The 22858-nt window shown below is 35.0% G+C and overlaps 1 protein-coding gene and 1 non-coding gene across 6 annotated transcripts in view; both read right to left on the bottom strand.

Moving 5' to 3' along the window:
* The window catches only part of OSBPL8 (oxysterol binding protein like 8), a 160568-nt gene that overhangs the window by 34218 nt on the left and 103492 nt on the right, over positions 1–22858 (bottom strand). For all 5 annotated transcript variants that reach the window (XM_039249917.1, XM_039249913.1, XM_039249914.1 and 2 more), the window contains 6 exons: positions 19594–19664; positions 9991–10068; positions 8071–8172; positions 5860–6063; positions 2586–2670; positions 992–1163 (listed from right to left, as the gene is read on the bottom strand). In XM_039249917.1, the coding sequence (XP_039105848.1) occupies positions 992–1163; positions 2586–2670; positions 5860–6063; positions 8071–8172; positions 9991–10068; positions 19594–19664 (712 nt within the window). The remainder of the gene's footprint in view (positions 1–991; positions 1164–2585; positions 2671–5859; positions 6064–8070; positions 8173–9990; positions 10069–19593; positions 19665–22858) is intronic.
* LOC120243706 lies at positions 18699–18825 on the bottom strand. The gene has a single exon (XR_005531380.1). It is a non-coding gene; the product is annotated as a small nucleolar RNA SNORA41 (small nucleolar RNA).

Genomic DNA, 22858 nt, shown 5'->3' with positions numbered 1-22858 from the left:
TCCCAACAAACACCCATTCCTAACTTTGAGGAAAGTAACCTCAGTGCTGTAGGGAGAAAGTAGCTTCATTTTTTTTTTTTTTTTTTAATGTTTTATTTATTTCTAGGACAGAGAGAGAGAGACAGCGTGAGCAGGGGAGGGTCAGAGAGAGAGGGAGTCACAGAGTGAAACAGGCTCCAGGCTCCGAGCTGGCAGTCAGCACAGAGCCTGACACGGGGCTCGAACCCACGAACCGCGAGATCATGACCTAAGCGAAAGTCGGACGCTTAACCGACTAAGCCACCCAGGCGCCCCATGGGAGAAAGTAGCTTCAGAGCAGAGGCTGAGTACTAGGGCAAGGGAGGAGAAGGAAAGTCTAATAGTTTCCCTACAAAGAAACAAAAGAGATCTGAACCTCAACCAAAGTATTTTTTAGTTTCCCTAGGGAAATCTTTTTTTAGTATTAACTACAATGAATGTTTCAGGGTATAAAACTACAAATAGGATTCAGTTCCAACTTAAAACATTTGCGGTGTAACAGGAGAATTCCACAAATACCAGGTAGAGTAAGTCAAGTGCCATTACCAAAAATAATAAAAAGTGCTATAGAACAGCAATAGAAAAATAGATTACATCTCACTGTCATGAAGCAGGAAATGCTTTGCATTTGATGTAATATTTGAGATTGGTCTTGAAGAATAGGATTATGAAAGGAGAAAAAATCAAGGAGGACTAGAAAACATTCTTAATGGAGGGAACCCCATGTATAAAGATAAGGTATATACTTGGGAAAGAACAACTACTTCACATTAGCTGAAACAAAGGAAATAACTTTCTATACCTTATTATAGCAATGAAGCAAATTTTAAATCAGGCCTGAGACCATATAATGGGAAGAAAAGAGCCAAGTTCAATTCTAGACACACTATAAAAATTCTAGGCTTGCCAACTAACCTAGTGAACAACACCATCCCTTCTAAAAATCATCAAATTTTTAGAAATAGCTACTTACTGAAAGTTGTCACCACTGTGGAGATTGTTAGCACGTAATAAGCCATACAAAGTCACATGCGTGCTCTCTGATGAAATGCTCAGGTCATGTTCCTTTCCTTCCCTGATCATTGTACGTTTAAGAAGACTAGAACATTTCAAAGCCAACTCCAAAGCATCCATCCAGCACCTTCCTAGAAGAACACAGATTCATAAGCAGTATAGTTCAAGAAACTATAAAAAACCAGCATCGTCTTTATTTAACACTATTAACCTTTAAGCATACTATTACTTCTTTGAGAAACATTCACAGGAAAAGTTAACATGAATATAAGATCTTGCAAGGATTTTTTAATGCAATTTTTCAGTTTAGCAACTGCTTTTCATAGACCAAGCATCTAAAAACCACTGGTAAATGAACAGTATATAGAATGCATTAGAAAGTATACCTAATCTAAAATAAACATACTTTGATTTTAAAATCTCAGAACATTAACAGGTAGTATAGTTTGCAGCTACCAATGAAGGTACAGAAAATGCACTACAGGGGTTATGCTTCTACTACAAAAAAACTTATCAAAATAATATTTTGTTGCTGATAAAAGGTCTATCCTCAGGTTTACTATCATCCATTCTGCTTATAGGTATGAAAATTCTGAAGTCATGGAAATAAGTGCCTGTACAATATTGTCATTAACTGCTGCATTAGTAGAAACACCAATAACTTTATTTTTTAAATTAAAATTTAGAACTGTATTAGCAAAAAAAAGTTGATCTTAAAAAATATATATATAAGTATATATTATATAAGTATATATATTATGTAAGTATATAGAATGCATTAGAAAGTATACCTAATCTAAAATAAATATACTTTGCTTTTAAAATTTCAAAGAACATTTCAAATATATATATATATACATTTCAATATCTGTTGGAAATATCAGCCAAGTAAAAAGCTTTTCATAATGTAAGCTTGTGCCTATGATATTTTAATTTTAAAAATAACCATCAGGTAAAAAGTAAGCTCTGAAAGGTTACAAGATTCCCTAGGCTAAGTTAGTCTAAACTATAAAACATAAGTGAGGAAGAAATCCATTATCAATTATTAAGGTTTTATAGTGTGGCTTTCACATAAATAAGTTTTACCCTCTCCATATTGCTTCAAGAATTAAATATTAAGTTACTAACTGCAGAACAAAATTTAATACTTGAATCTCGTATATAAAAAAAAAACTCTAAACAGTGTATATGTGGTATAAATGTTAATTTTTAATAATAAAACACAAATAGTATTAAATGTACCTCTACAAGGATAAAACTTAGTGAATTACCACAAAGAGCACTAACAAAGAGTGTTAACATATCAATGGAGGATGAAGAAAGCTTTATGCTGCTAATTCATCACTCATTTATACAATGAGTCCTTCCTATCAGATTTCTGTTTGTCTGTAAAGTTAGTGAAGTTTTTAGTATTATAAGCAATTTATAGTCACAATATGTCTGCTGCAATACCATACTAAAGAGATTTTCCTCAAAGGAAAATACACAGCGGCATATAAAATAAACCCTTAAAAATGAGGGCCAAAATCAAATTCATCAAAATCTGTATTTACCATCTGACTCTGAAGTAGCTCGGATGATCAAATAACTGCTAGGTAAGGGCTGAGTTATAGACCCAACTGCTTCGCCTTTGGGGCCCTTAAAATAAAAGAAAATAAATGGTGTACAGTTCATATTATGAAATCTCAATTTTGTATTATCCACTATTACCTATAATAATATAATCTAAAAGCAAAGAAGCTTGAATTTCATGCTTAAGAAGTATTAAATTTTAAGAAAGTAAGTATTGAGTAAAGTTTTCCTCTTCCAACAAGTATACCTCCTTAACAGAAAGTTGAACTTATAGCTATCATTAAACATTATCTCTATTTATGGTTCACATAGTAAAGAAAAACCTGCAATTTATTATACTAGGCCAAATCTTAACAGAGAATTTCCAACCCAAAGATACTACTAAGATAAGTAATACTAAATTTCTAGAGGCCTAAAAAAAGCTGGAAATATAATTTATAAATTGGAATAAGTCTAGGGAGAAAAAAAAAATCTCTATTTTACAACCATTGAAAATACTTATTATAAAATACTAACTAAAAAACCTAATTTTATTTTTCCAGAAAGAAAATAGAATTCTGTCATTGCTGTTGTTGAGTAGGGTTATTTGTTTTAGGAGTAAACAATGCCAGGGACCCTACAGTAATTAGTATCACCAAGGCTAATAATATTAGGTGAACACAATTCTCTGGAAAGGAAATCGGAGGATAAACTTACACTATAATTTTGATAGCCAAAGCATAATTTTAAGTTGTAAGCTCAAAGAATAAAATGAATTTGAGAAGCATAAACATAAAGAAGATAAAGATTCAAAATGACAAAGTAAAAAAAAAAAGCCAATATGTTTTAACTATTACTGTAATATCCCTTGGGTATTTGCAAACAGCTTTCTAATTTATGGGCCAGTTCCTAGAACCAGTGTAAAGCAGGATCTAGTCACACTGCTTAGGTTTCAAGCTTGGTTCCATGCTAGAAAAATTTCTAAGGTAAACCGTTAAGGCCTTAATCTCTTTATTTAGGTAACAGGGGAAAATTACAATCTCCTTAAAGGTAAAAAAATTTAAAAAAAAAGAGTCCATATAAAATGCTCGAGTCCTGATACAAAGTAAAAATTCAACGTTACTTTTACCTAATCGTAGATACTAACTTTGAAGCTGTTTAAACTATGTCCTAAGCAATATTTTGCTTGTGGAAAACATTATTGTCTAATTATACAAATTTTCTTCCCACCAATACTGGGAATTCAATAAATTTGACATTAAAAATCTTTATTAATTTAAAAATTCATTCTAATTCTGGGACATCTGGGTGGCTCAGTTGGTTGAACATTTGACTTTGGCTCAGGTCATGATCTCACGGTTTGTGGATTCAAGCCCTGCACTGGGCTCTCTGCTGTCACCACAGAATCTGCTTTAAACCCTCTGTCCCCTTCCCCAGTCACACTCTCTCAAAAATAAATAGAACATTAAAAAAATAAAAATTCATTATAATTCTTACAATTCTTTTTTTTTATTGTTTTATTTATTTCTGAGAGAGAGACAGCATGAGCAGGGGAGGGTCAGAGAGGAAGATACAGAATCTGACACAGCCTCCAGGCTCTGAGCTAGCTGTCAGCACAGAGCCTGACATGGGGCTCAAACCCACGAACTGTGAGATCATGACTTGAGCTGAAGTCGGACACTTAACCAACTGAGCCACCCAGGCGCCCCTATTATTACAATTCTTAAGAGTAGTAGTAAAGAATACTGTACATAAAAGGTTTGAAAGTTTTTTTTTTTTACTTGAGAATCAATGATATATAGTTAACAGAGGTTCTATGGGTTAAATTCTTTCCCTATGGGAAGTACCTAATCCCAGAATGAAATTCTCTAATCCTAAATTTATTCCTGATATGATGACAGACTACTGAAATAAAGGTTAAAAGTCCAGGCTTTTTTTTTTTTTTTTTAAATGTTTTATTTATTTCTAGGAGAGAGAGAGAGACAGCGTGAGCAGGGGAGGGTCAGAGAGAGAGGGAGTCACAGACTGTGAAACAGGCTCCAGGCTCTGAGCTGGCAGTCAGCACAGAGCCCGACGCGGGGCTCGAACCCACGAACCGTGAGATCATGACCCAAGCGAAAGTCGGACGCTTAACCGACTAAGCCACCCAGGCGCCCCAAAAGTCCAGGCTTTTAATAGGTGTATGTATATTGCCTAATTAAGCAATAGTAAAAAAAAAAAATTAAAGCTGAAGTTACTTTTAACTCTAAATCTCAATTAGGTAGTTTTCCTTAAGGAAAACCTCTAAAACCTTTATTCATATATAACTGACCTTCTTAGAATCTGAAATAATTATTGCTTTGTAAGAATTTTTAAGAATGAACTAAATTCATTTATTCCATCAGCGTATACTGAATGTCTAATGTTTGTAGAATCCCTTGGTAGTTAATCAAATAAGGTGTTTCTATTTTCCTGATTAAACTTCTGCTTTTTTTAACAGAGGAATGATCACAGTTATGCTTTTTAGTTTTATTTATTATTATTATTATTATATTTTTAATGTTTTTATATATTTTTGAGAGAGAGAGAGAGACAGAGCATGAGTGGGACAGGGGCAGAGAGAAGAGGGAGACACAAAATCTGAAGCAGGCTCCAGGCTCTGAGCTGTCAGCACAGAGCCTGATACAGGGCTTGCACCCACAAACTGCAAGATCATGACCTGAGCCAAAGTTGGTCACTTAAACCAACTGAGCCACCCTGGTGCCCTGGTAATTGCAAATTTTTTAAAAACAGTACAAACTGAATCCCCACAGTTAAGAGATTATAAGGTTCAGTGTAAATTTGGGAAACATTTTCCTCAAAAATTTTTAAGTTAGATCCTTTAAAAAATTTTTTAATGCTTATTTATTGTTGAGAGAGAGAGAGAGAGTGCAAGCGGGGAAAGGGCAGAGAGAGAGAGGGAGTCACAGAATCTAAAGCAGACTCCAGGCTCTAAGCTGTCAGCATAGTGCCTGGCATTTGGCTTGAACTCAGGAACCACGAGATCATGACCTGAGCCGAAGTCGGACACTTAACCGACTAAGCGACCCAGATGCCTCTTAAGTTAGATCTTAAAGGCAAACAAAGCCTTTTGGTACACAGTTCATTGTGGGTAGAGAAAACAGAGGAATACTGCACTTGAAAACAACCAAATTTAGAAGTCCTTGCAGAGGTTAGCAATCATTAGATTAATTGATTTATCTCAGTTAAACTCACAGACTGTCATCTTTACTTTTTACGTATATAACAAGTGCTTACCTTCACTGCCCAAATAGACTGCTCCAAAGGATGAAAAAGTTTGAAACAAAAGCCGTCCTTTTTTGATGGACGCTCAATGATTTCACAGGCATTCAGAAGGACTGTTCCTACCCATTGACCATTTTTCTGGGTTTTATAAATCAGTAGCACCCCGGGTTTCAGAACACACCACAACTTGGTCCAGCTCTTTAGAGTACCACGAATCTATAAAAAGATAAGTTTATTTAGGAAATAAAACTCTGTTTTTCTCTTTTTTGCTCCACAAGATACAAATTCAGTAACAGCAAATAGGATGTTTTTATCTAAAATGCCTACAACATATATATTTAAGATTCAATAGATTTTTTTTTTAAGCTACGAGATGTCAAGCACTGCACACAAAGACAAAAAGCATGGCCACTGCTTCTGAGGAACTTAAAGTCTAGCTAGAGGCTGGGTCAACAGTTTCAAAATAATGTGCCAAGTAGAAAAGAATGCTTTTCCCCAACCCTCCGTGCCAGCTCAGGTGTTATTTAAATATACTTTCCTAGTACCAAGAGTCTCCTCTTCTTGGCATCTATTGTAATTTTATTTGTGGGAGTATAAGATTATTCCATCCATTAAGATTCTTTCCCCCTTTCACCCCTACATCGCCAGTACTGAAATAACTGCCAGCACACATACCAGGCATTCCCTAAATACCCACTGAGTGGTAGGAAGAGGGAAGAACCTCCTTTGAGCCCCCAAAATTACCTTTTTAAGTTACTCTGCTTTTAGTAATTACATAAAATGTGCCATTTAAGTTCTTGGGAGAATTTTAAAACACAGTTACATGAATCTCTCTCTAGTCTCAAAATGTTCCTCATCACAGGGTTTAAGACTATGTCAATTATAGGTCTGTAACTGGTTTTTCCTATCAATTTCTATTTCTGTCATCCATTAAATACGTTTCTATGCAAGTCACTGAATTCACAATACTGAAAAAAATGCTAATATATTCAGAATAAAAACTAGGAATTATCCTCACTTATATTTACTGTAAAACATCTCTCTCAAAGCACTTCCATGAATTACGAAATAAATATAGGGCTCCCTAACCCATGAAATAGACTTATCACAATAACTAAACAAGAAAAAGTTAGAAATGAGGAGTTTGGAGCCAGGAATGAAGAGAAATCTTTGAGAAAAGTACATGTTTATACAAGAGAAACAGAAAGATCAGAGAAGCAAAAGGAAGAGTTACCCTGAGATAACATTCTAGATCTGGGACATATGACAGTAGAACATGCATGGAAAATTATCAGAATGAAGGTTATGATTTAGAAAGTCAGCCCGGGGATGTGTTAGGGACTTTTAGGGGCTTAGCTGCAGCAAACCTAGGTTAGAAAGAAGACAAGAGGAGGCTTAGCTCTGAAAAACCCACGTGAGATATACAGCATAAAGATTTCTAAGTAGCAGCAAATATAAGTCAGGATGTGTCTTTAGCACAACACTGAAGAGGATCTCAGTACTACCTGAGCTAATAAGGAAATTATCATTAGGCTCCCATTTTAGTAAGAGAACTTTGACAAAAGATTTCATAAGGATTATACATTGGAGATTGGACCCACTTTTTGGGAGAGTGGAAAGGTTCCAGGGCTGGAGTGATTTTTAGATTAATGCCAGGTACTAAAATTTCCTGGGAGACAGAGTCTTACAAGATCATTCTTAAACTTAGCATTTAGTCTGAAAGACTCCTACCAAATAAAAATGGGAAAGAGAACAGACTGGGATGATTTAAAAAAAAAAAAAGAAAAAAGAAATAAAAGTGGAAATAACCAGAGGCCCAAATAAGGCATGGAAACAGCAATATGCATGTTTTTCTGAAAATTAATCCTTTCCAAATGATAATTTTTATATTAACTTTGTTTCATATCTTCCCAATAATGCATATACTACACCTATAATATTGATAATTTAAATAGCAAAATTAGACTATATGTCACACAAATCAAAAAGCCTTTTAAAAAAACTGCTATCCATTTTCAGTGTTAGTGTCAAGACAACTTTAAGTTTCCTTCTCCCCATTACAACTAGAATAGAGAACCTCTGGGATACAATTAATAGTCTGCCAGTGAAAAACAATCATCCCAGGAGTTGTTTTTTTTTGTAGGCCTTCAGTGCACTTTGGGCTTTCCTATTCCTGTAGGTAAACAACCAGCCATTTGAATTCAAGTTTCAGTACAAACTGACCTTCAACCAATCAGCCATAACAATAACAGAAGGATCTGTGATTGTACTGAGTAACTCCTTTGTGGCTCTTTTCTTTTCTTCTCGGTAATTTTTCTTTTGCACCTATTTTACAGAAATAATAGAAAAGTTAAAAACTCATTAGAAAGGGGCAATTTCTTTCCAAAATTTTTAGGTCTAGAGAATGTAGAGTATAAAATTCTAAACCTCTTTTAGAATTCTAGCATCTTAGGATAAAATAACTTTTTTTAAAAGAGTTGGTAAGAATTTTTGGAGTTCAAAATCGGATCACTAGTTCTCTCTATTTATGAAGAATTTTACTGTTTTTTAGTCACACAATACTATATGAATCCAATCTCATGGTAAGAACTTCAAACTACAAATAAAGCTAAAGCTGTCTTTATTATACCTTATCCTATTCCAATCCTCAGAATTGACCACTGTTAACACTTCCAGAAAACACTATGCTTTCAGGCTTTTTCTATGTATACAATCTAAAAAATATACAGCTTTTGTGGTTCTGTCTTTTTAAACACATTTTTAAAAAAAGTTCTTCTATTCAATATTTTTTGGAGCATTTGCATGCCTATCTCCTTCCTTTAATTGCTACATAAGCTTCCTAGTAGGAATAAAATAGTAAGAACTGATACTTACTGGGCACATTCTGTGTACCAATTATTGTGCTAAGCACTTTACACATACTACCTCATTTAATCTTTGCAATTACCTCAGGAAGTAGGCCAATTATTTTTATTTTACCTCAGGAAGTAGGCCAATTATTTTTATTTTACAGATGAGAAAACTGAGGTGCAGAGAGTAACGTGCCCAGGATAACACAGCTAGTAAGTCATGGAGGCACAATTCAAACAAAGGCAGACTGGCTCTAAAAGACATGCTCCTAACCACCATGCTATACTGCTTCTATAATTTTTCTTAATAAGTTCCCTCACTGATGGAAATCCACTCTGTTACCAGTTTTACAAACAATGCTACAACTGTTTGTAGCTGGCAATTTTGCTCTCTCTGTACTAAGATATGAAAAACAATCAAGAAACAAAAAAATGACATTGATTAAATCAAAATATTAAAGTTTACTCTCAGAAGTCACCTCTGAGATAACCTAGAAAGGCAGCAATGGATTAATACAGTCTCATTATTCCTCTGTGGTTATTACATGGATGGGAGAAAAGTAGTGTAAAACTACTAGTGACGCATTTCTCTTAGCTATAAAACCTTCCTATTTGCACTTAATGGTAAAGAAATGTCAACAATTATGCAGCCAAAATACTTCAACCTTTTGGTCCTTATTAATATGCATATCTGAATTAACAGATTTAATATGGGATGGCAAATATAAATGCATACAGGACTAGATACAAGAAAAAAAAGGGAGTAAAGTAGGCCATGCAGGGATCAGAGTGGACTGGAAAACATGTGTTTCTTAAGGCCCAGGATCTGTGGTCATTCTGGAAGATAAGTCCAAAGTGAGTATTTTCTTACAGAGGTTCTGGAAAACTGAACTTATAATTGTTACCTCAAATTTTTAAACCATTGTGTGGGTCAAACAAAATATCTATCTGCAAGCCAAATTCAGCCCATGATCTAGCAGTTATTAGTAAACCTGAAAGTCAAAAAGCAGCACAGCTTCCCATCACATGTTCTACAACACAGTGATGTGCCTAACTCAGATACAACTGTGTAGTGACACCGGTCCTCAGCTCCAGAATGGCAAAGTGAGGCCTGAAGCCATGCTGGACGGTCATCAGTTAACTCCAGTGTGTCATACAAAAGTTAACATGTTTTATGTGTGCCTGTCTGATATTGTTTTTCTTTCTTTAGGATATACATATCTGTCCGGTTGGCCTACTTGCAAAAACACATGCAAAGCATAATGTTATTTATGAAATAGCTATGGAAACTAACCTTGAGAGATTCTTTTTTTGTGAGCTTGCTTGAAGCTGTACTATCCTTCTCCGAGCCATTATAAAGTTTAGATTCAGACTGAAATCACATAGAAATGAACAAAAGAGAAATAATAATTAAAACCTTCACTTATTCTTTACATACAGCATATAAAAATTAATGTTAAAGCCATGTTTGTGACATTCTTCCCATTTAGCACTGTGATACATCATATACAAATTATATACAGTATATAAAGCCAAATACAAATTTTCAAATGTCAATTTTCCCTAGAAAGAATTTGGGTTTAAAAACGAATCCATGTTAAACCCACAAAAGAACAAAAATAAACACTAATCAGGAGCACCAGGCTGGCTCAGTCAGAAAAGGATGCAACTTTTGATCCTGGGTTCTTGAGTCTGGGCCCCATGCTGGATGTAGAAATTACCCAAAAAAATAAACTTAAAAACTAATCAATAAATTAATCTCCAATGTAAGATTAAATAAGATCATGTGTAAATTTTTGCATTCTACTTTCCAGAATATTTCTAGGAAACATATGCAATTATTTATTCTTAAAAGTATCCAAGGTAATGTATTTTTTTACTTAAAATATTCCAAATAAAAAAACCAAACCATGTGTATTGTAGCAAGTTACTGCAGGTACTGCCTTATTGCTACTTCTCCAATAAAAAGAAATATATAGATCTTCAGAAATTAGTATTAAAACACTATTTCAGTGTTTAAAAACCAATATTCCTTGGGCCACCTGGGTGGTTCAGTCGGTTCAGCGTCTGACTTTATCTCACGTCATGATCTCACAATTCGTGGGTTTAAGGCCCACGTCGGACTCTGGGCTGACAGCTCAGAGTTTGGAGCCTGCTTCAGATTCTGTGTCTCCCTCTCTGTCCCTCTCCTGCTCACTCTCTGTCTCTCTCTCAAAATAAATAAATATTAAAAAATGAAAAAGTTTAAAAATAAAATAAAATAAAAACCAATATTTCTAGCATCTATTTCTTCCTACCTACCCAGTGCCCCTTAATTACTGTCTTAAACTTGTTTCCAGACTTTGTTTATATTTATTTTCATTTGATCTTCACAAGAACCTTGAAAAACAGACTTAACAAGTGGTTTTATCGCCATTTTACAAATCATGAAAGGGAGGCTCAGTGACATTGATCTTCTAAACTAACAATAAACATACAGGGATCAGAATCTAGGTCTCCTAATCCAGCCCTCTGTTAAGGAGACTACATTCTTTAACCAGAACAAAATAGCATAAATATGAAAACTGCTTCTATAAATCTTGGAACAATACAATAAAACAGGTTTAGTGTCCTGTGTTCTATGATTTTCATTTTTATCTATTGTTTTATCTATTGTTAAACATAGGTACTTATAGTTCTAAGCATGACTCCTAGTGCCAAGAAAGTACTGGGGATCCAAAGGGTGGCTTTCAAATGTTGAACTGCCAATGTGCATATCACTAGGTGTGGTCACGGATAAAAAAAACTTTGGGTATAAACTCTCTCACTCAATTTTAAGAACCATGAAAGCAGGGACCATATTTTTTCACCAATGATACCCAAGTATCACCTGGGAAAGAAAGGGCTCACTAAATACCTGATGAATAAAATAAAGATTAAACTAGCATTTGCAACTCATTTCTTTTACCTCTCCTGAAAATGCCTCTGCTACTAGGTATAAAATATGGATTATTACAGTGATGATAATAATAACTGGCTGAATGAGACAGAAGAGAACTACAAACTACTGAAGGTGGGGATTAACCCAATTAAATTTTTGTTGAAGTCACTCCTTTGAGGACGAGACTTGAACACCATACAATTTACTCTCAAGAGAATGGCATAGATTATGATATCAAAATAATGTTCAAAATTCCTCAAGCCGAACATGTCTCTGTCTTTTTCTTGGCTCTGAGAACCCAAGGATGGCAAAGGTACTGTGATAAGAATAGGACGATTTCTATTTCCCACAGCTTAATAAGAAAATGTGTATTATAATGTACTTCTGACATACGAGTAAATGAAGAATAAATGCTAATGAAAATTAGTGGCTACTTATTCTTTATCAAATACTATTCTAAATCCTTTATCCTCACAGCAACCCTAAGAGATAGTAGTAGTATCTCCCCTTTGCCAATAAAGACTAACCAATTAAAAATAACTTCCCAAAGGCACAGAGCCAGAAAGTACGTGAGCTGGGATTTGTTCCCTGGTCTACCTAATTCCCAGTCTCATGCTCTTAGCCACCTTTTAATGATTTCTCATCTTTTAAAACTATTCACACAGAATCTTAGCCTGACTCAGATTTAAGATTTATCTTCATGAACAACAGGGAGTGTGTTTCCTGGACGTAAGATCTGGCTTGGTGATTCCTAAAAGATTCTAGTATATAAGGGACCAAGAGGCCAGAAGGGTGTCATATAACCTTGGTAAACTTAAGAGAGCACATATTTTAAGGAATCTTTGCCACCCAGTTCTAGGAAAAAAATAATAATCCACTGACCAAGTTCTAGAAATCTTTTTATACACTACACCTAAGTTTTCTGAATCTACAGGTTATTTTTTTATATACCTAAACCCAAACTATTTTTGTTGGAAATAATTTACTATACTAAGTTTATCTGCCTTTATAACCTTACTGACCACTACCTTAATGATGGCCATAGGGTTTAAGGTCTAGTACTGTTTATTTCTTCATTAAATGGTCTTACAATGCTCAGCATGTTGTATTTTTCACTTTTTATTTTCCCCCTGAAATACTGTCCCCAATGAGCTGTGTGACTTTGACAGGTTATTCAATCTCTTTCAGTCTTAGCTTCTGCATTTGTAAAATGAGGATACTCCTACTTACTAACTTGTAGGTTGCTCTGATGATTAAATGAGGTAGTGTGTATGACGTGTATAACATAGTAGTTGGTATATACTGTGTTTCAGGTTTGTGACTATCTTCTAGACTGCAAGTGCTGTCAAATATCTTGACCTTTAAATAAATGGAACATTAATGTATGAGAATACTTTCAACTTGCTTTGAAAACTATAAAATCCTACAGATATAAGGAATAATAATAATGTTATTATGACCATTATCAGATATTATGATTTGGAAAGGGTCTTTTAAATGTCCAAGTAAATATATTTTTTACAGCAAGTGATAGATTATTTTGCATACTTATAGATAGGCAGATGTATAGCTAGAGAATAAATAGATCCGGACTCAAAAAACTACTTTCCTTGTAACAGGATTCCTTTTATCCCACTAGACACAGTACCCTTGAGGGTAATTCCTTTTGTGGAGATGGATAACTCAAATTCTTTTTAGGGGTACCTGGGTGGCTCTGTTGGTTAAGCATCTGACTTCATTCAGGTCAGGTTATGATCTAAGGGTTCTTGAGTTTAAGTCCCACATTGGGTTTCATGCTGAGGGTGCAGAGCCTGCTTGGGATTCTTTTTCTCTTCCTTCCCCTCTCTCTGCCCCTCCCCCTCCCCCCTCTTAAAATAAACAAACTAAAAAAGACTTTTTAAAGTAAGAATTCCTTTAAAAATGCTAAGAGGGGGAGGCAGCTGGGTGGCTCAATCAGTGAAGCATCCAACTTCAGCTCAGGTCGTGTTCATGAATGAGTTTGAGACCCACATTGCACTCTATATTGACAGCTCGGGGGCCTATAGTCTGTTTCAGATTCTGTGTCTCCCTCTCTCTTTGTCCCTCCCCTGCTTGCGTTCTGTCTCTTTGTCTCTCTCTCTCTCTCTCTCTGTCTCGCTCTTAAAAATAAACATTAAAATAAAAATGCTAACAGGATGATGGGATGACTTCATTAACTGACTTTTGCAATTCACTCATTTATAGGATGCACAAGAAATAGAAACTGTTTTTAAGTGGGGGGTAATAAAAAAATAAAAATAAAACTAGGATAAAAAAGAGTGTATTCAAAAAAAAGTTATTCCATTGTGCTTACTGATCCTAATCATGTATTTTAACTCTATGAGGCCAGCATTACCTTCATTCCAAAACCAGACAAAGACTCCATTAAAAAAGAGAACTACAGACCAATCTCCTTGATGAACATTGATGCAAAAATCCTCAACAAAATATTAGCCAACTGGATCCAACAATATCAAAAAAATTATATACATATAATACATATATATATAATTTTGAGATATATATATATCATACATATATATATAATTTTGAGATATATATACACATATATATATCAAAAAAATTACCACCATGGTAGTCCCATGACCAAGTGAGATTTATACTTGGGTTGCAGGGCTGGTTCAATATCCGCAAAACAATCAATATGATTTATCACATCAATAAAAGAAAGGACAAGAACCACAGGATCCTCTCAATAGATGCATAGAAAGCATCTGACAAAATACAGCATCCTTTCTTGATAAAAACCCTTAAGAAAACAGGGATAGAAGGATCATACCTCAAGATCATAAAAGCCATATATGAAAGACCCAATGCTAATCTCATCCTCAATGGGGAAGGACTGAGAGCTTTCCCTTTAAGGTCAGGACCAAGACAGAGATGTCCACTCCCACCACTGTTATTCAACACAGTATTAGAAGTCTTAGCCACACCAATCAGAACAAAAAGAAATAAAAGCCATCCATATGGGCCAGAAGGAGGCCAAACTTTCACTCTTTGCAGACGACATGATACTCTATATAGAAAACCCAAAAGATTCTACCAAAAAACTGCTAGAATGGATCCAGGAATTCAGCAAAGTGGCAGGATATAAAATCAATGCACAGAAATCAGTTGCATTCCTATACACCAACACTGAAGCAACAGAAAGAGAAATCAAGGAATCAATACCATTAATTGCACCAAAACCATAAAATACCTAGGAATAAACATAATCAAGAGGTGGAAAATCTATATACACTGAAAGCTATAGAAACCTGATGAGGGAAACTGAAGAAGACACACACACACACACACACACACACAGGAAAAATATTCCATGCTCCTGGATAGGAAGAACAAATACTGTTAAAATGTCAGTACTACCCAAAGCAAAGTACGTATTCAATGCAATCCCTATCAAAAAAACACCAGCCTTCTTCACAGAGCTAGAACAAACAGTCCTAAAATTTTTATAGAACCAGAAAAGACCTCGAATAGCCAAAGTAATCTTGAAAAAGAAAACCAAAGAGGCATCACAATCCCAGACTTCAAGCTGTATTACAAAGCTGTAATCATAAAGACAGTATGGTACTGGCAAAAGAACAGACACTCAGATCAATGGAACAGAATAGAGAACCCTTGAAATGGACCCACAAACATTTGGCCAACTCATCTTTGAAAAAGCAGGAAAGAATAATTCAATGGAATAAAGACAGTCTCTTCAGCAAGTGGTGTTGGGAAAACTGGACAGTGACATGCAGGAAAATGAACCTAGATCACTTTCTTACACCATACAAAAAAATAAACTCAACATGGATGAAAGACCTAAATGTAAGGCAGGAAGCCATCAAAATCCTGGAAGAGAAAGCAGGCAAGAACCTCTTTGACCTTGGCCACAGCAACTTCTTACTCAACACATCTCCAGAGCAAGGGAAACAAAAGCAAAAATGAACTATTGGGACCTCATCAAAATAAAAAGCTTCTGCACAGCAAAGGAAGCAATCAGAAAAACTAACAGGCAACCAATGGAATGGGAGACCATATTTGCAAATGACATATCAGATAAAGGGATAGTATCCAAAATTTATAAAGAATTTATCAAACTCAACACCCAAAGAACAAATAATCCGGTGAAGAAATGGGCTAACAACATGAACAGACACTTCTCCAAAGAAGATATCCAGGTGGCCAACAGACACATGAAATGATGCTCAATATCACTCATCATCAGGGAAACACAAATCAAAACCACAATGAGATACCACCTAATAGCTGTCAGAATGGCTAAAATCAACAACTCAGGCAACAACAGATGCTGGTGAGGATGTGGAGAAAGAGGATCTCTTTTACACTACTGGTGGGAATGCAAACTGGTACGGCCACTCTGGAAAACAGTATGGAGATTCCTCAAAAAAATAAAAACAGAACTACTCTACAACCCAGCAACTGCACTACTAGGTATTTATCCAAAGGATACAGGTGTCCTGTTTCAAAGGGACACATGCACCCCAATGTTTATAGCAGCACTATCAACAACAACCGAAGTATGGAAAGGGCCCCAACGTCCATTGATGGATGAATGGATAAAGAAGATGTGGTATATGTATACCATGTTGTATTACTCGGGGGGTGCCTGGGTGGCTCAGTTACGCGTCTGACTTCAGCTCAGGTCATGATCTCACAGTTTGTGGGTTCGAGCCCCACATCAGGCTCTGTGCTGACAGCTAGCTCAGAGCCTGGAGACTGTCTTTGGATTCTGTGTCTCCTCTGTCCCTCCTCTGCTCATTCTGTCTCGCTTTCTTTCTCAAAAATAAATTTAAAACAAACATAAAAAATAATGTTGTATTACTTGGCAATCAAAAAGAATGAAACCTTGCTATCTGCAACTACGTGGATGGAACTAGAGGGTATCATGCTAAGCGAAATTAATCAGAGAAAGACAAATACATGATTTCACTCATATGAGAACTTTAAGATACAAAACAGATTAACATAAGGGAAGGGAAGCAAAAATAATATAAAAACAGGGAGAGGGACAAAAATAAGAGATTCTTAAATATGGAGAACAAACAGAGGGTTACTAGAAGGGTTCTGGGAGGCGGGATGGGGTAAATGGGTAAGGGGAATTAAGGAATCTACTCTTGAAATCATTGTTGCACTATATACTATCTTGCATGTAAATTTAAAAAATTAATAAAAAAATAATGTATTTTAAGAAACAATCCCAAACCTTATGACCAAAATGGCAATATTAATACTTTTTGCGTCAAGTTCAGAAAAGTATAAAGTAAAATTATGATGGGTTCAGTTATGCACAGTGATTAAAGAAAGAATAACAAAACTTTATTTCCTGAAGTTCCTTTAAGGCTAAAATGTTCAGAATTCCATGTGAATGTGGTTTAATGACAAATGCATAAATTTCAAGATTGTTGTGGAAAACAAGAGAGTGGGTTATGTGTTAAAATACTTAAGGACAAACTAGTGCCTATGAATCTCTTCAGCTAACAGAATTAACAAGTATTAAATCTAAAGACAGAATCAATAGGTTTCAGCTTGGATAATAATAGGATGAGTATAATTTTATTTACACTAGTTATCATGTTAAGAATCGCACTCATTCACTGTAATTTTTTTCCCAAGTAAGCTCTACGTCCAACGTGGGGCTTGAACTCACAACTACAAGACCAAGAGTAGCACACTCTACTACTGAGCCAGCCAGGCACCTCTCACTGTAATTCTTATTCAAAGAAAATGAATTCTCAAATAGCTACTATTAGTCAGGTATTCTGTCTGGCCCTTGCAGTATCACAGTCTGGGGTGTGGATCTTACTTCCTTTGCACACAGATAAGAAAACTAAAGCCACTCTGAATCATAGCTTTACCCCTCTGACCCTTGAGAGTTCCTTAATTTCTCTAAGTTTGTTTGTTCACTTATAAAATGGGGCCAATAAACACCCATCTTCTAGTATTGTTATGAGAGTTAAGATGACACAGAATAAGCTCTTAATACAAAATAGCTATTAATTTCACTGTAATTAGTAGCTATATAGGTAATGGATGTGAATAAGATCAAATTCAAATTTTTTATTCTAAAACAGTGCTGTCTAGCAGAACTTTCTGAATGACAGAAATGCCATACTGCCTACTGAGCTTTTGAGGTGTGGCTAGTGTAACTGAGGAACTTAATTTCTAATTTCAGTTAATTTAAATTTAAACAGTCATGGGGCGCCTGGGTGGCTTAGTCAGTTAAGTGTCCGACTTTCGCTTAGGTCATGATCTCGCGGTTCGTGGGTTCGAGCTCCGCTTCGGGCTCTGTGCCGACTGCCAGCTCAGAGCCTGGAGCCTGTTTCAGAGTCTGTATCTCCCTCTCTCTCTGACCCTCCCCTGCTCACGCTGTCTCTCTCCTAGAAATTTAAAAAAAAAAAAAAATTAAAAAAAAAAATTTAAACAGTCATATATGATCGGTGCTACTGTACTCAAAGTGCATTTCAAAAGCCTATGTTTCTTTGTTTCTTTCATTGAAGCACGCTGCTCCAGTGAGGTATGTAAACTTTCTTTTTAGGCTCCCTCCTCTCCCTGTTGCCCACCTCCCGGTTTAGAGACTACATATAGGTGGCTGTGATATGTAAATCTGGGTTTAAGTATTTAGACTTCTGAGTAAGAATACTGCTCTACTACGTATGCACCAATTCTGGTATTAACTGCTTGAAAATAGGTCTTTACAGTTCTATAAATGTCACTCTATTTCTAGCCATTGAAGACAAATTATTTCCTCTTTAATTTTCTTTAATAACACATCTCATATAAAATGACCAAGGAATTTCTTATTCGTATGTTAAGTGTGTATGTATATATATATATATATATACACACACACACATATATATACATATGAGGTATTATTAAACTTTCATCCTGAGTACTTTAACACATATGATATTTATGTAATGAATACTTGAAAGTGTGGATAAAACTGATGTAAAATTATATATAAAAATATATCATGGATTCCTCCCAACCATTCCCATGAATGGAAACAAAACTATAGGGTGTTTTTCATCTTCTGTTTGTCACACATATGCCCACTTCAATTTTGCTAAGAGGTGTTTAATCATGTAACAGCTTCTTTCCCACAGAGGTATGCCACAACTGCTACATTAGAACAGCTGCAGACCAGTAGCTGTGGAAGAAAATAATGGGTTTTAAAACCAAAATCCAGTGCTAAGAATAGAGCATTTACTAGTTTAAGAAATAGATTTTCTTACAGTCACTGAAGTTTGATTCCACAAACAAAAGCTACTTCTGTTAAACCTGACCAGAAATAACAGTCAGAAGTCAAATTCCTTAACAAATTATAGCAACTCTAGTGAATTAGGAACCCAAAGGAAAACTAATATATTACATAATGTTTCTCAAATTTGAATATTTGCTCTTTAAAGAAAAAATTCTCAACAGAAAGACTATGTACAAGTATCCCAGTTTGAGAATTACTAATTTAGAAAACTTTATCTTATTCTATCTGAGATCTTTCAATTGCAGGCTATTACTACAAGAGATCTTTGCCTTTAACTGGTAAAATATATGCATTTTGTCATTCAAATAAACTCAAAACACTTAAGAATTAAAACAAAGCAAAACAAAAGCACCACACAAATACTGAGAATTTCTCTGAATGGAACCCTCAGACTTCAGTCTGGTACTATAATAGCAGACATATCAGAAACAATGTAACTCGGGAGAGAACACACAGGTTACTAACAGACTGTATTTCCAAGTAACCAACAGCAGCCACATCAACCCCAGTGGATATTTTCCGTTTTCGTACACACTACATGATTTAGATAAACCAACATAAAAACATATCATAAAAATCTGATAGGACTTTAAGTGTTAGTTCCTCATGTTAAATATTAGAAAAATGCTATAATCATGTATTTGGGGACAACACATGCTTACCTTGCTCTTTGACATAGAAAGTGAAGATTCATCTTTATTTTGAGAAATGTCTTCCTTTCCTCTGTCGAAACCTTTAAAAAATGTCATCATTTCAGTATTACCATATAGCATGCAGGCATTAAAAAGCAAATGCATATAAGTCATCCAATTTCAAATATAAATTATATTTTATGAACACTGGCACAAAAAGCCTATCCAAACACACAGTGTTAAACTATTATAGTTTAAAAGATTTCTACGGGATCATATGTAGTTTAATAACTCTCTAGAATAGGTTAAGGCTTACAAGGCAATGAAGTCTTTTCCTGACCCTGACCCTTTCAAGGTCAAGCTAAATACCTCTTTTCTGTGCGCCCAGAGCACTTTGCATAAATTCAGGCCTCACGGAGCTCTTATTCTAGCGAACTCTTTTCTAATGAAGAATCCTAACTGATAGAAACAACTCCACACACTTTTCACACCTCTTGCCAAACTGGAAACAACTCCAGAACTGGTTTTAAGAGACTAGGGAAATAAACCTTGATTCAGGGACAGACTTCACAAAATCTAACAGTATGCTTACTGTGAGAATTACATGAGGATCCATTTGAAAACACTTAGCATAGCATTTTCCACATAGTACACATTCAACTAATATTGACTCTTAAGATGATTGTTGGCACTAATGCTGTACAAATTCTAAAAAGATAAATCTAAAATGCACAAATGCACTGGGATAAACATGTACAGATTCCTACAATCGTGTATGTAATACATTAACATTACACTGTGCCGAAAGCAATTAACAAATTAATATTATAATACAATTAGAGAAATGTTAATACTGAAACTTGTGTGGTCCGCATAAAAGGAGTACTCATTTTAATAATGTTCCTTCTACTTATGAAGGCAAGTATTATTAACTCTTCCCTATGATTACTTGTTCTAAGTCCAATAAAAGCCTGTATTAAAAATACGTATACAATTATTCATAAAGCAGCACTTAAAAATCATCAGTAGTACCACTGCCTGAAGCATTTAAAAATCAGTTCTAATATACCATGATATCATTTAGTCTGCAATGGGTTTATATTAGCTAAAAACAAATCCATCCCAATTTTCTAATCTAGAGGTTTTACTGAATTGTCTTCTATAATATGAAGAAGGATTTGAATCTCTCCTCATTCCCCCAGTGCTGGTAAGGAGAACGATCACTGAAACCCAATACTAGGAGGAAAAAAACTTCATAAATGCAACATGAAATGTTAAGTAACTTACCAAATCTCAGACTTGAGTATAAAGCCAACCAAAGTTACATAATTCAGTTTAAAAATTCTAAAATATTTATTCAAAATATTTTGTAATACATAATTCTTAATACTAATAAACTCACATGAATTACTTCAAAGATCTAAGTATATGTACAAAAGAACAAAAATTTTCTAAAAGTATATATTGTAAATATTAAAAACTAATGTCATTTATTCTCACAAGAACAGACTTTAATTTCAATTTCTCTAGTGAGGTCTTGGGTTTCAGCTGAATCTAGCCCAATCCATTTATGAGATTAAGAGTAACACCCGTTTTTGGGTCTTTCACACATTATTTTATTTCTTGTGTATATTTTGAATTTCTTAATGTTTATTTTTGAGAGAGAGAGACAGAATGTGAGTGGGGGAGGGGCAGAGAGAGAGGGAGACACAGAATCCAAAGCAGGCTCCAGGCTCTGAGCTGTCAGCACAGAGCCTGATGCGGGGTGAACCCACGAGAGGTGAGATCATGACCTGAGCCAAAGTCAGATGCTTAACTGACAGCGCCACCCAGGTGCCCCCACACATTATTTTAAAAGCACAATAGTAAATTAAAACAAAAGTCAAAGTTATAAATCTGAATAGACTTTAACATGAAAATATGTCTCACAGAAAGTTTCAAATGTTACAAAAGGACACTCATAAACCTTTGTTGTAGATTTCCTGTCAAACTCAGTAAATGATTAATGATTTAAAAGCTGGCCCTGATGACTCCCATGTTACTTAGAATTACAGAGGGATAAAGCAAAATGCCAAAACTGGTCAAATACTTGGGGTTTCAACTAAGGGTAAATACAAGTAGATAATCAGCATAATATGCAAGGAATATAAAAAAATGTCCAAAAGCCTTAAGAAGGAAATATTGCCAGGTTGTACACTAAGTTTTCAAGGGTAATTCCAAAATAAGCAAAGCACAAAGTGCCACTCTTGACACTTTAGTCTGTATACAGCTCGTTTCCTAAAAATGTGTAAAATAAAAGTATATTTATTACAAGCCAAAAGAGCTCTGTCAAAATACTTCTTAGGCTTTTGTTTCGTTTTTACCATGTGTGGGGATTCAAAATACTTTAAAATTACTCCTTTATTTTTTAAAAGTGATATTTATAGACAAAATCCTGAAGCCTATAACACATTAATGACCATTACTAATAACATAGAACAGGGGTGCTTGGGTGGCTCAGTCAATTAACTGTCCCACTTTTGATTTTGGCTCAGGTCACGATCTCCTGATTTGTGAAATACAGCCCGGGGTCTGGCTCCTCACTGACAGCACAGAGCCTGCCTGGGATTATTTCTCTAACTCCCCCGCTGCCCCTTCCTGCTCTTGTGCACCCTCTCCTTAAATAAACAAACTTTAAAAAAATGCAGAACAATTTCAGATCATGACTTTTTAGCAAGTTTGCTTACTGGTGACTTTAGTAGTAATTTATTTTCCTACTATCTTCCCCACTGCCTCAATGATACAGAAACCTATATCCCCATCAAAATGCTAGAATTAAAAATGCTAATACTTCCCAAGTATAGATGAGAATGTGGAGCACTGTAAGTCTATTTGCTCCTGGTGAGAGTACAAAGTTTACTACTTTGGTAAACTATTTCAAAGTATGTACTAAATTTGAATGTATGGATATTCTAACACAAAGCAATTCTAATCCTAGATATACCCAAAAGAAATAGTTGTGTATATTCATCAAAAGAAGGTACAAAAATGTTCAAAGCAGCTTGGTCACAATAGCTAAAATCTGAAGCCAACTCAAATGGTTATTAATAACAGAATATATTGTAGTATATTTACATAACGGAATATTACACAGTAATGAAAAAGAACCAATTATTACTATAGAAAATAGACATAAATACTGCATGAAAGAAGCCATGCCCTCCCATTAAAGAAAAAAAAGGCACAAACTGTATGATTCCATTTATATAAAGTTGAAAAAACGGCAAATCTAATCTATAATGTTAGAGGTTGTTAT

The sequence above is a fragment of the Hyaena hyaena genome, unplaced genomic scaffold, assembly GCF_003009895.1.
Source record: "Hyaena hyaena isolate Hyena2069 unplaced genomic scaffold, ASM300989v1 scaffold_352, whole genome shotgun sequence".
Lineage (NCBI taxonomy): Eukaryota > Metazoa > Chordata > Mammalia > Carnivora > Hyaenidae > Hyaena > Hyaena hyaena.
Note: the sequence above shows the minus strand (reverse complement) of the source record. Positions and strands in the feature narration are given on the sequence as shown.